The 16,974-nt window shown below is 36.2% G+C and overlaps 2 protein-coding genes across 6 annotated transcripts in view; both read right to left on the minus strand.

Annotated features, from left to right (window-relative positions):
• Positions 1 to 276: 276 nt before the first annotated feature.
• Positions 277 to 16,974, minus strand: part of LOC139447930 (uncharacterized) — a 66,670-nt gene continuing 49,972 nt past the window's right edge. For all 5 annotated transcript variants that reach the window (XM_071229419.1, XM_071229417.1, XM_071229420.1 and 2 more), the window contains one exon: positions 277 to 4,228. In XM_071229419.1, coding sequence (XP_071085520.1) covers positions 3,537 to 4,228 — 692 coding nt within the window. In that variant the 3' untranslated portion in view covers positions 277 to 3,536. The remainder of the gene's footprint in view (positions 4,229 to 16,974) is intronic.
• LOC139447806 (uncharacterized) lies at positions 8,978 to 15,892 on the minus strand. Its single transcript, XM_071229294.1, has 3 exons — positions 15,796 to 15,892; positions 9,592 to 9,648; positions 8,978 to 9,200 (listed from the first exon to the last, which is right to left on the minus strand). The coding sequence occupies exons 1-3, from the start codon at positions 15,890 to 15,892 to the stop codon at positions 8,995 to 8,997; spliced, it is 360 nt and encodes a 119-aa protein (XP_071085395.1). The 3' UTR covers positions 8,978 to 8,994.

A 16,974-nucleotide genomic window follows, 5' to 3' on the forward strand; every position in this document is an offset into this window, starting at 1 on the left:
GTGTACGGAAGTAAGAGGTTGGAGGCGGTGTTGAGCTTTCAAGCTTCCATATTTCGAAACAGATTTCGCACATGAGAAGTAGGTAGCGGTGTAGAGCTTTCAAGGTTTCTATCTTTCCTCAAAACGTTTGAAAAATGAATTGTCATGTGTTATATATGTTGAACCGCTCTACTAACTACAGCAAATGTCATTACAGTTTTGGTTTAGTTGATGAGTAATTGCCATAATATGGCTGTTGCGGGAATGAACGAATTCGAGAACCTAAAATCTCAAGTCTTTATTTCAGTAGTTTAGGCCTCCGGTCCAGAGAACATATTACAAACACAGAAGGCATGAATATCAATTATATGAAAAATTACTCTTTACTTGTGGACACATAAAGCATAATTCAATACAACTAAAGGGCACTACAAAGTTATTCAAGTATCAATTTCAAGTTTGCTTTCAGAAAAGCTTTCTTAACTGGTGTTTTACATAATTAGACAAAGCCACAGTTTCAAACATACTATTTTCAGTCAATATTTCAACACATATGTCCACATGTCTGGATGCTTAAGATGGCCAAAGCTTGTATCGCTGTTACAATGAACATGTTGTAATAACATGCACTTCATCTTCCGTAACAAATGTAGATTTTCATTACAAAATTTAAAAATCCAGTCTTCAGGGTCTATTCCACTCCACGATTTCTACACAGCTCAACTCTTAATCTTTTACTTGCAAAGATGAGTAGATTTCCTTTTCTCTGGTACTATAAAGGATTTAACCACTATAATGTCTTTATCATTCACCAGTCAGGTTTGTCACCTGCAATCATTCTTTAAGAGAAACAAGAATTAGAGCATATTATTTAAGTTTTGGTCCTTTTGATAAAATGACACGACATGTACTTTGACTTTTCTGCTTGTTGTGCTTAGTGTATTTCTGGTCTTATACCATAAAGAGTTTCGTGCAAAAATTACACCAAAATACTTTGGTAACAACTTAAACCATCATATCTCATTATATTTTTGTCTGATTACACCACCTTTTAAAAAAAACATTACTTTGGTCATGCCTAAATTAATTCTTAAACCATACAAATCTGATTATTCTAACTTTATCACCTACATTGGCAATGACATCAGCGATGAGGTAATGGTTTCAGCAAATTCATTCACAAATATGGATTACTGTTCTCATTAAGAAACAAAGTAAGCAGTAGAAAACTGATCCCGCACCCTTGCCTTGCGACCACTGTACATTCGAAGTCTGATATTGTAAAGCGATCTACCAACACACAAGATTGAATATCCGTATTAGTAAGAGATACAGTTATAACATTTAACATTTATTTCAATTTATAGACCCTTTATCTATTAAACAATATTTCTTGTAAAAAATCATTTGTTGTAAAAGAATGAAGAAACCACAACGGAATAATGATACTCATTCACAATTAACAATGTAAATATCAAGTCATAATCACAGGTGACAACAAACGCAGTATTTAGATATTGATTTGTCTAAATATAGAATACAATCAACAGTAGGGGCATGTTGATTGGAGCGACCGTGATGACTTCATCTGCATCGCAATCTCACGTAAGTGTAGTTCTCTACTTTAAATTTCCATTAATGCATTGTAGGGCTTATTAAAAAATGATATTGTAACATATATGGTCACATTATTGACAGTGTCTGCTCCAGAGAAATGGGTTGTTTTGATAAACGAACAAATGCATATATATATCATCGCAATGTAAACCAGAACAATTGTTCGTCAATATCGATAGCATATGGCCATTACAGGAATTGCACATGTGGACTGCCTTTCATTGAAACAAAGTGAAATTAAAGTTCTTAAAAGTGCATATTTTCTGTCTATATGTGATTACTATAATAGGAACATGAATGTTAAAGCTGGTATTTGTTATGGTCAAATACATATTTATGGTAAATCTACATAGATAACCATATAAACCACATACAATAACAGATTATATATACTCTATAGAGAAAGGTAAATAAAGGCTACAATTTGGACTAATATGCCATAACACATTGCATATAAGAATATTAAAAAATATATAAACATACATTTATTACAAACATAAGTTGAGTAAGAGAAGGAAACGTGATTTGTAACCCTTTTTGTAATAGTTGAGAGTTCACTGCATGTGTCATGCCTTCAGTGGTCTATACAGGATGCATGATTGTTTTAAGCATTATAGACCCCTGAAGATCCGGGTTAGAATAGGTCTTCAACAACCCACGCAGGCCGCAAGAGGCGACTAACGGGATCGGGTTGTCAGGCTCACTGACTTAGTTGATGCATGTCATCGTATCCAAGTTGCGTGGGTCGATGCTCATGACGTCAGTCACTGTATTGTCTGGTCCAGATTCGATTATTTACAGACCGCTGTCATACAGCTGCAAATTGCTGAGTGTGGCAAACAAACAAACAAAACAACAAACACACAAATTCAAGTCTTATAGTGTTTGTACGCATATTTCATCTCTAGATATTCATAGACACGTGTTGACTCTAAACAATGAACAACAAGACCAAACTCATTCTGATAAACCACCATATGAAATATTGTTTGTGCACTCCACCACAGCACAGCATGTTTCAATCTCTGGGGGGAGTCGGATAGATGTAGGTCCCACAATCCCTTGATGTTGCTATAAATGACCAGGCAATAACTAGTTAACCAGTGCTCATGCTGTCAGCCATCGGTTATCTGATCAGGACCAGGAATATTTATAGGTTGCTGTGACATAGCTGGAAAATTGCCTACTTCTGTCAAAAAACACCCACTCACTCCCTCAACCAATAAGGACGAAATGTTTCAGAACTATTTTCTACAACCTTCAATGTAATAATACCACGAGAAACATATCAAGATGACAAAATGTGTATTCAATTTTCTCTCCAATGGATAACAAATAAAGTGAAAATAGCAAATTTGAAAAATCTTTTTATCAATCTTTTAAAAGCATAACTTCCATCAGAGGTTTTTGTGGTTTCACACTGAACATTTTTATTTGAAACACCTTGTGTCAGTATTGTGTTCTCACTATTACACAGCCCGTCATTCAACGGAGAACAGCAGAATGTGTCATATTTTAGCTGCTACAAAAATGATATGATTATGAATCTATGAATGTGTGGATTCAATACAGTTATTATACACAGACAAGTGAAGTGAAATAAAGAAAATTGTTAATTGAAACAACTTTTGTAAAACTGCACTTCACTCATTTTCACATCACATTAAATATCAAAACATCACAGTGTCTCATATTGGAAGTCACTGCAACAATACTGTCAACATAGAGATACTCATGTGATAATTCTAAATACTTTTTATGCACAGTTCAACCCTCTCGTGCGGCAAAACATCACGTTTAGCAAACTTTGTTAGTTTTTGTAAACATGAAATAGCAGACAAACGGGACACTTTTATATCCGCTTCAGTTCAGTTCTCGTCCTTAACACAGCTGATTCTACAACCTTGAATTACACTGCTAACTTCACACAGCGTCATGTCCTAAGTCAGCGCATCGTGAATCAGTGACTTCTTGGTGTCGTTGATGACGATGTCTTCCCCGCTGATCAGTTTCATGTTGATAGTGTAGTTATCTGGCCACGGACTAACACCAAACAAGGGGTACAGGTCTTTCCTAAACCTCGCATCAAACTTGGCTAAAACAACGCCCCTGTTCAGATCGATAAAGGCAAGTCTGCCCCTCCCCACATCCAGCACAACACCATAGTGGAGGGTGGCCTCTGTGCCGTGGGTGCGGGACATGGTGTTCTGGTGACACTCGCCCAGATCCCTGTCCCGCCACACCCTGGTACAGAAACTCCTCCCGTGTCTGCCACAGCTCTTTACACTGACACACCAGGAGCGACGCTGTAGATGAGCCCACACCTCAATGTCCACCTGTCCTGCCTCCATCACGCCCATCTCCAGGAGAGGCCACAACCACCACCCTCCATCCACCACCCTCACCCAGGTTAATGTCTCCCAGTATCTGGGAGTGCTGTATACCGGGGTGAGAGCGGGGTTGGGTGGAGAAAGGGGGATAGGGGTGGAGGCACAGGTCCCCCAATACCTCCGTAGCCTTCGCCTGTTATCACTTGGCCGTGTGTCGGGCGGCGAGTTGACCAGCTCACCGTCTGTAGTTACGTGGCACCAGTCTGTGTTGGCTTGAGCGGCGTCCAGATGTAGTTTAGGACCTGGAAATATGAGTTTCACCAAGTTTATCAATTCTGTCACTATTGTGACTCATATCGGAATAGATATACTGTAAAACTATTTGTATGTGAATTCTAAATGTATTTTATACAAAGTTACACGGTTTAATGATCAAATTAACACCATGTAAAACATTTTTTGACAAACATTTGTTCCGCTCTGTTGCTGGGATATCGAAGTCAGACATCGAGGCTCTTTGTCAAAATAAGCAGTAATATTTACATTACTTCATGTTTAAATACCACTGTGTGAATTCTAAACTTCTCTTGTACAATAGAGAATACAATGAAACAGAAACCTACATCAAGTGGAGACATTTTGACATTTGTACAGACAACAGATATCACATGAACAGGTAACTTCTATGTCCGCTTCACAGTCACACCATCACACTCGCTGGGCGGGGAGACTGTCTTGTCTACTGGCGGGGAATAGCGGGGTGTATGTAATAACTATATGTGTGGGAATTCTAAATGTTTATTACACATAATCACAATAATTGATAAATGAATAAACACCAAAATAATATATTTATTACATCTGATATCAACGTTGTTTTGTCTATCTGTTTATACTGATATGTGAGAATACTTACACCGACACAGTTCTATTGTAAAATGGTACATCATATTCATATTGCCTCACTTAATCTATTTCTGGTTGATATTTCATTCAAAATCCTTCTTCAATCGTGCTGTTTGTAATCATGTATTTTTAAGGAAAGTAGCGTCTGTGCGAGCATTGCACAGCATCCAACTCATTCGTACCATCACCAATGTAATGTTTTGTTACTCTCCTCTGATGCGCTTCATCTTTTCACATACTTTTACTGACTTAGGGACATAACAATAATAATAATATGAAAGTTGTATATGGTGTGTTATAAATAACATTTATTTCCATACAATACTTTTATTACCTTCTCAATCATAATGTAGTTCATTACGGCTTCAACACAGACATATAGCTTGCTATACATGCAATTAAAACGCAGGTGAGAGATCTATTTTTGTGTTATTCAGGATTTAAGAAACCTAAAGTTCAGATTACGCACAAATAGCACTTCGTTAGTGATTAGCACATACTGATGTAATTTATTAAATCTAGTTATGATGTAACTCATTGTTTTCAAATTATGTTGAATTAAGACAAATCATAGACGATTATGCAGTGTATTATGTCTACATACTAATATCATAAATACCCTGGACTCATACGTCAACATAGCGTCTTACAGAGGCCGAACTGAAATACGCGACTTCAAGACTGACGACGTGCAATCAAATTACATTCGAGCGAGAAGAGTTATGATAACACAGATAACGGAACTTTGGCAGCTAATGGTTTCAATGTATTCATCCTAATTGAATTACGATATAATACACTGGAGGAGGATGAGGACATGGTAGAATAATACTTTGCTTTTGTAACTATCCACACATTTTTTATAATAGTAGGTGAGTGAGTGAATATGGTTTTACGCCGCCTTTAGCACTATTCCGGCAATATCACGCGGGGTACACCATAAATGGGCTTCACAACATTCAATGAACATTCAAAAAAATTAGATCTGACGTAGATTTCATCTAAGAGTTCGGATTTCGCCCAAATGGCATTTCGTATATGATTACGTGTACCAATCAATTCTTAGAAAACGTAAATATAGACATAATAGATCTAAATCCTTTGAAAAGTATGTTCAATTCTGACCTTTTGTCACTAAATATACATATAAATGCATTTTCAAGTTTCCTTTGTGCGAGACAACGAAACCAGTGTTTTCATGAGAAAAAAACATAAACTAAATGCCAATGATTGTCATTGACCTTATGATGGACACGAAATAAAGACTCAAGGTTTTTGACAGCCAACGTCTCGTACATCTGTCATTTTATACCACAAATAAGTTTTATCACGTTCTCTACTTAAAGTTTCACTTCTGAATCAATCGCCGCATCGCGCAAACGCAGCCGTTAGCTGGCTCTGCAATAAATAAGGAACTGCGCCCACATGTTTCATGTTATCACTACCTCCTTTGATCAACTGATGCATGTCTATCGATGTGATTTGAGAATATAAATACACGGAGATGTCAAGGGGAATTGTTGTAACCATACTGGAACATATACAACGGTCACTAGGTTCCACTGTCTGATGAAACCAGCTGGACAAAGCTTTCCGCGAATCGTACCTCGTGCAACCACGTACAATATTACCGAGTATATGCAGTTAACCAGCGCGCAACCATGTGAAACATTACCCAGTGTATTCAGTAAACCAATGTGTAATTAAAACGGCACCTAGCTTATGCAATGAACTCATGTGCAACCACCTGTAACATTACCCAGTGTATTCAGTGAACCTGTGTGCGATAAACTACATTATTACCGATTGGACTTAGTGAACCCCTGTCCAACAAACTGAAACATTGCCGAGTGTATTCAGTGAACCCGTGTTCAAACGCCTGAAACATTTTCTAGTGTATTCAGTGAACCCGTGTGCAGCTACCTGAATCATTACCGAGTGATTTGAGTGAACTACGAAACGGCCTTCTGAAACACTACCGAGTGTATTCAGTGAACCCTTGTGTAGCAAAATGAAACATTACAAAGTGTATCCAGTGAACCCGTGTGGAACGACCTGAAACATTACTGAGTGTATTCAGGAAAGCCGTGTGGAATCATCTCAAATATTACCCAGTGTATTTCACCTGCAACATTACTGAGTGTTTACGCTCAACCCGTGTGCGACCACCTGAAACATAAACAAGTGTATTACGTGACCCCGTGTATAACCACCTGAAACATTGTCCAGTGTATTCAGTGAACCCGTATGCGACCACATGAAACATTACTGAGTGTTTTCAGTTAATCTATGTGAAACCACCTGAAACATTACCGAGTGTATTCAGTGAACCCGTGGGCGACCACCTGAAACACTACCGAGTGTATTCAGTGAACCCATGTGCAACCACCTGTAACATTACCGAGTGTATTCAGTGAACCCGTGGGCGACCACCTGAAACATAACCGAGTGTATTCAGTGAACCCTTGTGCGACGACCTGAACATTAACGAGTGTATTCAGTGAACCCGTGTGCAACCACCTGAAACATTGCCGAGTGTATATACTCAATCCGTGTGTGAACGCGTGTATTCAGTGAACCCGTGTGCTGTCCCTTGAAAAATTACCGATTGTTTTCAGTGAACCCGTGTGCAACCATCTGAAACATTACCTAGTGTATTCAGTGAACCCATGTGCAACCATCTGGACATTGCCGAGAAGGCAGGGCGGGACAACTTAGGAATGGCCAGGAGTCCGAACTTGACCACACAGAAGGAAGCGAGCTACAAAAACATGTTTTATATCATTGGAAAGATCTCGAGGAGACAAATCCAAATAATGTGTGTCCCAGTGTGTACACATGTTTACAAGCTCAAAAATTGGCTCAGAAAATGCATTACTGCAGAAATTTCTGGCAGAATTTTTTTTTTCTGCAGAAATTTCTGGCAGTAATTTTTTTTTCTACAGAAATTACTGGCAGAATTTTTTTTTTTCTACAGAAATTTCTGGCAGATTTTTTTTCTGCAGTAATATTTAGCAGGATTATTTAAATTCAGGAGAAATAAGGTTCAATCATTGGATAGTTTAATCTGGAGATGCTTTAAATGACCTTTTTCTACAGAAATTTCTGGCAGATTTTTTTTTTCTTAGGGAAATTTCTGGCAGAATTTTTTTCTGCAGTAATATCAAGCATCAATCTTTGGAGAGTTTAACTTGAATTCAGCAATTGAATATATTTATCTTGGTATTATATTTACCAAATTTATCAGGAAAAGTTGACGTTACTCGAATTAAACAATGGAACAATAATATTATGTTGGCCTCATACATTTGTATACTAAACAGGTGCAAATCCTTGACCTTTGAGCTTACCGTATAATTATCTAAATTATTATGAGAATTTCAGTGACCATCTTCAATGGCCTTTTTACGACTTTGAAGTGTACAACATAAAAGGTGAATGTGATTCTCAAAAAATAAATTTCATAATTATTCCATGGGGCCAACCAATTATATAATCCCCTGTTGAAATTCAAAGAAACAACCTACATGTGATATACTGTACTCTGAAAGTAGGTTAACTTCAGACATGGAAAAATAAAAGAACACAACCAAGATTTTACGATATAACTGCATATATTGTTTCATAAATTTCATTGTGCACATCTCATCTAATATATATATATATATATATATATATATATATATATATATATATATATATATATATATATATATATATATATATACAATTCTAAATACACAGCTTTACTAAGAAACACAAAACATACAAAGTACAAAACTCCTGCAATGCAATCCTCGGCAATATCTTAGCCACATAGCTTAGACAAAAAATATGTACATTTCAGCAATACTTGCTGCTCCTTCATTATTGTTCTGATACTGACGCTTGTCTTCGGTGCTTTGTCAGAGTGATCTGAAAGTAATAAAATAAATGTAAAGAATATGAGAACATAATTAAAATCACAGTGCATCTATACAATAAAAGCAAAAATAGTAACCTCATGAAGTTGGGTTGTTTCTCTGCCCACATTACACATATTCTTAGTAACGCTGACTAACCCTAATATTACACATCACAATACATATTTCAAAAGAAATGCAATATTTATTGAAATTACCTTTGATTGTTTTTGCAGTTCTTCTCTATTGCCTCTTGAACTTTAGTTGGGAGGGTTGTCGCTTCCCTTGGGGCAGGCATGAAGGGCTTGAAGTCTGATAGCTTGGTGGTGGGTGTCCGGATGTCCCCAATCTTGAAGGAGGGCATCGCGGGTTGTTGCAGGCTTCTGTCTAAGTTCCCTTGCAAATACACTAAACAGTTGATCCAAATCTTCATGCGTGTGCCCCACCACGAGAAAGAAAGTTTCACCTGAAAATAGTATTTACATCAGTATTATCACTATGAAAACAAATCAAATCAAATTGTACAAATTGTACAGAATACTGATTTGAGTATTGAGAATATTAAGAGAAAAATCAATCTCATGCATTTTTCAAGTTTCAACATTGTGTGCAGATTCTTTTATACTGGGGATGAGCAATTGGACATGAAATGCTTTTGCTTCAAAACAATTCTAATGTGGTTTAAAACAATTTACATAAATTATAAAAATATTAACCACTGCTGTGATTTCAGCATTTACTTTGAATTGTATAGTATAGCCTCAAGGAATAAATACGCAATACATGATATTGTATGTGGAGTCATATACCAATAATTTCATTGATAACTATCTTCATGATAGCACTAAAAGTGATACCTTTGATTGCAGCATCCACTTTTGACTGGCCGACAAAATCTTGCAGCTTTACTGGTCCTGGAAATGTCAAATAAATATTTGAACAATACATAAATTGCAACTTTAATGTAATTGGATAGTCATACAAATATAACAATTGCCAATTTCCATTCTCAGAAATCCACAATGCCTCCAAAATTAGACAAGCCTACCAGACAAACATTGAATTTATTCAACAGGCCCGTACCAAGCATTTAGCTAAGACAAAGATAAATTTCTATCCTTCTAAACGTGTGTTACAAATATAATGTAGAAACAAATGTCTTGACATACATGGCACGATCCCATTACAAAACAAATCCCATTACATCCTTTACTAATAATACTGGATAAACTACAATAACATAACCCATATATGTGCACTGTGGATACTAAGCTCCACTGGTTTCTAAATAAGAATCTACATAACTCCCTACCAATAGGATATGTAGACAGTAATATATGTTTTGGTTACAAAAATACTGTTGCTAGGATGCAGCAGTGAACTTATTGTTATGTTTGTTTGCTTGTTTCTATACCAATATTCCAGCTATATGACAGCAGTCTGTAAATATTTGAGTTTGGACCAGTCCATCCAGGGACTGATATCTTCAGCATCAGGTTACGCAATTGGGATACGATGACACACATCAACCAAGTCAGGGAGCCTGACCACCCGATCCCGTTAGTCGCCTCTTACAACAAGCATAGTTGCCTCTTATGGCAAGCATGGGTTGCTGAAGACCTTTTGTGATGCATGCCATATATATAGCTAATATTAGCAAATTCCATTCAGGAGTATACACTGAGCAACAGCGGGCAGCTAATTTTGGCTTATGGCACATGTAACTAGTACTTTGGGGGAACTTTTGTACTGAAAGTGTTGTTTCATTGGTTGCCATCAGTTACAGAGACACATGGACAAATTGACTTACTATGAAACTGGATGTAACATTTAATTAAATAACTTTGTGCAACATACTTCCTTATAATAATTATGGTTTCTTTTATTCACTGTGGCACATGAACACTCGCTCACCTGGAATGAGTAAGTGAGTTAGGTTAGACGCCACTTTGAACAGTATTTCAGGTATATCACGGCGTGTCAACTTGATGTGGGAGGAAAGCCCAGTGTGATGTAGGTCTTAGACATTTACCACTGGTCAAACCCATGAGCATGTGTATGATGCTGAACCATGAACTGAACACATCCGGGGACAAAACTCTGCACTAAAGAATATAAACCGAGGAGTAAGAAGTGAAAAACTCCCTTAATATTGGAAGAATTATTATGGCATTATAATGTGAAAAGGAACAAGTCTTGAGTCCCACTACCAACTAACCACATTTCATTATTTTGAGCAATAACCGAGTTATGGGTGGCAAATTTCCAATTCAAGAAATTGGGATTGTCAATCAGGTAAAGTTTCATTGTCCAGTGGTCTCTGAGAAGATTGCTTGTATTGTGCAAAGAATTGCATTTTGAGAGAGTGCAAATTAAGGGCATGTAATGGTCAAAATATAAAATATTACGAAAACAGAATCTGTGATGATCCCCATTACAATCTCTACATACTGGATTTCATTAGAGCACTAAAATTACTGCGCATGTATCACCTTTCAAACAAAAATGAATTAAGAAGCAATGGTCGTAAATAGCTTTATCAATATTGGTGTTATGGCATCAACACACTTGAAGTTTTGGAGAATATTTGTTCTAAATCTAAGATGGCTAAGTGGCAGTCAATTCCAATTCCATTTTTGATGAGTTGATTTCCCACAAATACTTGATGGAAATAACTTGATTCTGATTGGACAATCAGGTTATGAAATCACAATAATCCCCCTCTTATTAAAAAGGCTGTTTTGAAACGGAAACTAATATTTTATAAAGTAGTAGTTTTTTACAGTCATTGTCTATAAGCAATTTAAAATATTTATATTTATAGGATACAACATGCAAAGTTTCACTACAATATTGAAAGGATGTGTGGCAATACATTTTGTGCAGAAAACCATAAAAATCTACAGAGAGAATGAATTTCAAGTTTTGAGGACAACAGAGGGCTTGACATTGGCACTTTTCATTTTAGAAATGTTACGTCATATCTTTTGTGTCACAGTGAGTGATATGTCATCCTAGTGGCTAGCTTAATTTTCTTTTGGGGTGCCCACTTCATGGTAGTTTTTGTGCTACATGCTTTCAATGCCTGACCTATGTGTAAACAAACTGTTTAAGCATATACAGCACCACTGTCGGTGATTTTGTTTGTTTGTTCACTTTCTTGTTTAACACTGCACTCCCAACAATATTTCAGCTATATGACGGTGGTCTGTACAGAAGTCTGGACCAGACAATAAAGTGATTGACATCATGAACATCAATCTATGAATTGGGATATGTTGACAAGCGTCAACCATGTCAATTAGCCTTACCACCCAATCCCGTTAGTCGCCTCTTACGACAAGCATAAACACAACATGTTTTTAATCTGGAGCACGGTTACCTGTAGATTTATCCATGCTTAATTTCAGATTTGAAACCTCATTCTCTGTTTTCGTTTCCAAGTTCAATTTAGTGCAGTTTACAAGTTACCAAGAGAAACATTGAAAACACAGTATTTTTATCTCCTGATATACTGAATAAAATTGGTAGCATATATATATAGGTATTAATAGAGTTAGATAAAGTGACAGTAACATGAGAATGATATGAATTTCAAGTCTAAAGACACTAGTTAGTCTGAAAATGTCATGTAATACTGAAAATGTCATGTTTTAATGAAAACTTGATTTTTAAACATTTTGATAATGCCATACAAAAAACATTCATAAACAAACATCTCACAAAACTGTGATGCAATAAGATCAGTGTCATGTATTTTCAAAATGGTATTCTATCATTAAGTATTGTGACAATGTCTTGCGCACTTAACATAAACTGTATGTTTTGGGCCATAATGTCAGTGCCCCAGCTGTAGTGTTCGGAACTGGTTGAAATTCACAACAAGAATGATGAATAAATCATACAACATTTGTCAAGATTAATCAAATTCTCTCAGATACATGTAGCCTATAGATCCTATAATTGCATCAGTGTTACAGTCGCGCTCGCATGTTGCTGTATATAAAATAATTAAACCTTTGAGACATTAAAACAGTATTATCTCACGTAATTATTCCAAGCTGATGTAATTATTCCAACTTTTTTATTTCCAAGTGTATATTTTTAAATGATATTGAAGTTTAAACAATTGACATAAGAATCGCAAGTGTGTGGTTTTTTGTTGTTGCTTGAATGGGCAGTTAAAATAATAATGTAAAAAGTATCCAGTTGGTTATTAAATTACATTCATTTTCCCTAAACCAATATCAGCAGTTATTGCTTTTTTATGACATAAGTAGAAATAAGTTATAATGTGTATTTTTATATAAAACATGAATTACCAATAAAAACATCATATTTGGAAGGCAATCTGCCATTAATATAATGTAAGTGTCTTGTAGGGATCAGCAAACAGTACCGACAAACATTAAGGATGTGCAGGGGCAACTTAAGATTAAAGATTTCTTGAAATGTTAATGGTTATCCAAAAACTTAAAAAAGCATCAATTAATCATCTCTTTTATAGCACTGCTTGTGAAAAAGAATTATTGTTGATTTGTCTCACGATTTCACTACTGAAAAAACTTTTCGTGAATATCAACTTTGTCTTTCATGCATTGTACACATGCTTCCATAAAAAAAACATTTTGTATAATAGAATGTTATGTTAATCATTATCAGATTTAACTCAAGAGTTACAAATATCTATTTAGATATTTATCTAGTTTACATAACCCTAACAATGACTACTGAATTTCTTCCATTTAAAATTCTTGTTATCATAAAAACTTTAAAATAGGCACGTCAAGATAAGTCGTATTCTACATCTGAAATCAATGTTAGTGACGAGACTTTAATAGACTTTTTAAAGCATTTTACACTGATGGACAGTCATGAACATGATTTTTTGTCCGCTTTCCTAAACTTACATTTAACCTAGCTGACAAACCCTTTGTGAAATAATAATATGAATACACTGAATGGTATGAATGACCTGACAAACATCAGACTATGTTTATTCATTGTCTTTTTCTTATGCATACTACTTAAGTTTGCCAAACTCTTAAAACATGTAAACACAATATATCATATTAAAGTTAACAAGTTATGTAAAGTATGTTTTAAAACTTTTGCTAGTTCACTTACTTAATAATATTTGTATCAAAATGGATATTAAATTGAACTAAACCTGTAAAGACAAATAAACAGGCAGAGATAAAACACAACAGCAAAATGTGAGCCTTCATGAAAACAAACACATGTGTGGATTTGAATCTCTCATAGTGCATGATCCTATCTGTATTACAACCACAAATTCTGACTGGTGATGAATGATTCTTGTCAATGTTTTTGATAACCTTGTTACCTCAGGGAGCAAAAACATGTTATTATTTTCACAAGATTATTCCTGTTTCACAAAATTTTGGTTGAAAAAGTATGTACCAAGGATGATAATTTGTGAGATTTGAGAATAGATGCCTTGAACATGAATAAATCCTAAGTTATGTTTTAAGACACTATGTCCCCAAAAGAGTTACCAGGTACATATGATCTGACACTCCCAACCTTTCGTAATCACAACATTCAACTTTTGGCTTTTGCATAGAGAATGGAATCTATTCATATACGTATGTGAAGGTTTTGCCTTATTGTATCAACAAGTTATTTCAATGAAAATTAATAATGTTTAACTTGTTTGTAAATTGATGAGAAATAAGTTAGGTTTATTATGCAGATAGCAAATGTGTGCTTGGTAGTAATAATGAAACAATAGTTCAAAGAAATACATTCATTGATACTGTGTATGTGCAATAACACTAATTACTTTCAGCACGTGATACTGTGTTATCACACAAGACCATATCAGACAACCCATTCACCTGTAATCAGACAACCCATTCACCTGTAATCAGACGTGACACACCTGCTTGTGTGGGCCACTTCACGTTCTTATTACATAGGAATTAGCAATCAATGCTGTCAACTTATTTGTATGTTATGATTACTGCTCCTGTGACAATATGACATATCGCTTTATAATAAAAATGTATGATGCATGTTTGGGTAACCTAAAATATACAGTTGTGACTCATCACTAACATAGCCCCACACGCACCAGAAAACATTGGATCATCGATAAAGATAAAGTTGTGAGTCTTGAATGAGTGAGTTTGGTTTAACACCGCTTTTAACAGTATTCCAGTTATATCGTGACGTGTCAGCTTAATGTGGGAGGAAAACCACGAGCACAGATATGGTGCTGACAACCTAGAAACATTGGACGAACCGGGATTCAAACCATAGGTTTCTGGCGTGCCCAAGGGACACAACTTTGCACGGTGAATTGCAATGCCTTAGACTACTGGTAGTGTCTGTATATAATTAGTATCAGGTCTTATCCATAAAACTCCTTGTCAAACCCTTACGTTTATCGAATTTTGTTTTCATGCTAAATTCGGTTCCATTTTGAAGATCACTTTTACATGTATCCAGTTGGAAACAGCAATTATTAATAAAGATTTTGCATTATTCCGGGGCTTTCAGAAATTCGATATCGACATGTCCTATAAAAACAAAGAAAGGGTTCTATCACTAGGATCACTCGAGAGTATGTCTCGTAAACTTGCCTAGCCCCACGCCTACTGTGTAAGCACCACAGAGTAGCCCGAGCCACCCACCAACTCACACCCTAATTAAGTCATGGCCTTGTCGGCAACGAGGGAAACACTTACCTGGTATACTACGTACGTAACACCAATATAATGCCACGTGAAGCCATATATAGGCTACACAATCCGCGAACTTTCACAGATCCCTGGCTCTTCGGCTCTTCCTTTCCCAGCTCATGTTGAAATTTTGATAAAAAATCATGCACCGTGCTTAGATTCCGAAACGAAATTTAAATTGGCAACACCATCGGCGATGGTAAAAACACCCAGCGAAACGCAAGACCGATGGAGTACCTCACCCCTACATTCGCCTGACATGTTTATTCTCGCGTTCGTAGCTCAACTCTATCTAATATTGCTGATGCAATAAATGAACTATATTTAACCATATTGCACATAAACATTACTTACCAATTTCAGTGCTTTTCTTTTTGGGCAGATTTCTTGAAGAAAGGTGTCTGTCTTGACTGTTGATGACGTTGGTAATATTTGTAATGGGTAGCAACATGTTCGATGAATATGTTCATAAAGAAACCATGATACAAACAGAAGGTCAACGTTCTTCAAGATATATACAGTGTTTGGTTTACAAAAATAGAATAAAATGCTCCTTACCCATGATAACGTTGTTGAAGCAGAGCTGGTGAACCCTGCTTAGGCATCCACAGCTTCTCACTGCGACCAGAACTTGGGTTATCGATGTGATTTACCTACTTGTCGAATAGTTATCAATTGACCGCCTGACTGAACGTTCTCGAAGATTTAACGATACGTAATTAGGGTTAAACTTACTTACTTTGGAGATTTAACGTGCGCTTTCCGACTGATGCGTATTTCGCACACGGTAGGGTTAAATCTTCAAACACCATTTTTATGGTCGGGCGTCCACGGCTGATTGGTTTTGCAAATCAAACACAAGGGTGTATATCACGCCCCCGTGAGTGTTCACTGGGTGGTCACGTAATCTGTTGTAAGGTTTGGCACCAGCATCTCAGGTTACAATTTGATATTAATTCAAGTAATCCACTGATAATGTACATAGGTAGTTAACCTAATTACATTTAGTTTTGTCCTACAAGGAGCGAGTTTACTCTTTTTTTAGACATAGACTTTGTAACAGGCTCTTCCCCTGGAAAAACCTATATTGTAAATAAATATTTTGCCGTTTCCATCAACCTTAACACGTGATGTTCTATAACTGTTGTCTTGTACACTATCCATAGTGTAAGTCAGCTCGAGGAATTTTCATATAGTATTATCATTAATCAACATATCCTATGCAACAGATATGTTGCTATCCGGACAAAACTATTTCAACATTCTATATTGTATCGCTAATGTAAACGAATAGTTTTTATTATAAATACAAACCTACATGTTAAGCGGTAATACCAATCACGCATTAAATAACATATATGAACAACTGTCGGATTATAAAGTCTCACGTCGGTTCCTTCGTGCAACTTCATGCCTGACTTACATTCATATTGTTCTTTCAACACACTTACGCTTCTCCAAATTGAGAAAGAAGCTGTGTACACAGTGTTCTTGCGAGGTACATTTACGCGTCCGGTTTGGCGGCAACTTCAA

The sequence above is a fragment of the Haliotis cracherodii genome, unplaced genomic scaffold (assembly GCF_022045235.1).
Source record: "Haliotis cracherodii isolate W230 unplaced genomic scaffold, xgHalCrac1.p SCAF_7, whole genome shotgun sequence".
Lineage (NCBI taxonomy): Eukaryota > Metazoa > Mollusca > Gastropoda > Lepetellida > Haliotidae > Haliotis > Haliotis cracherodii.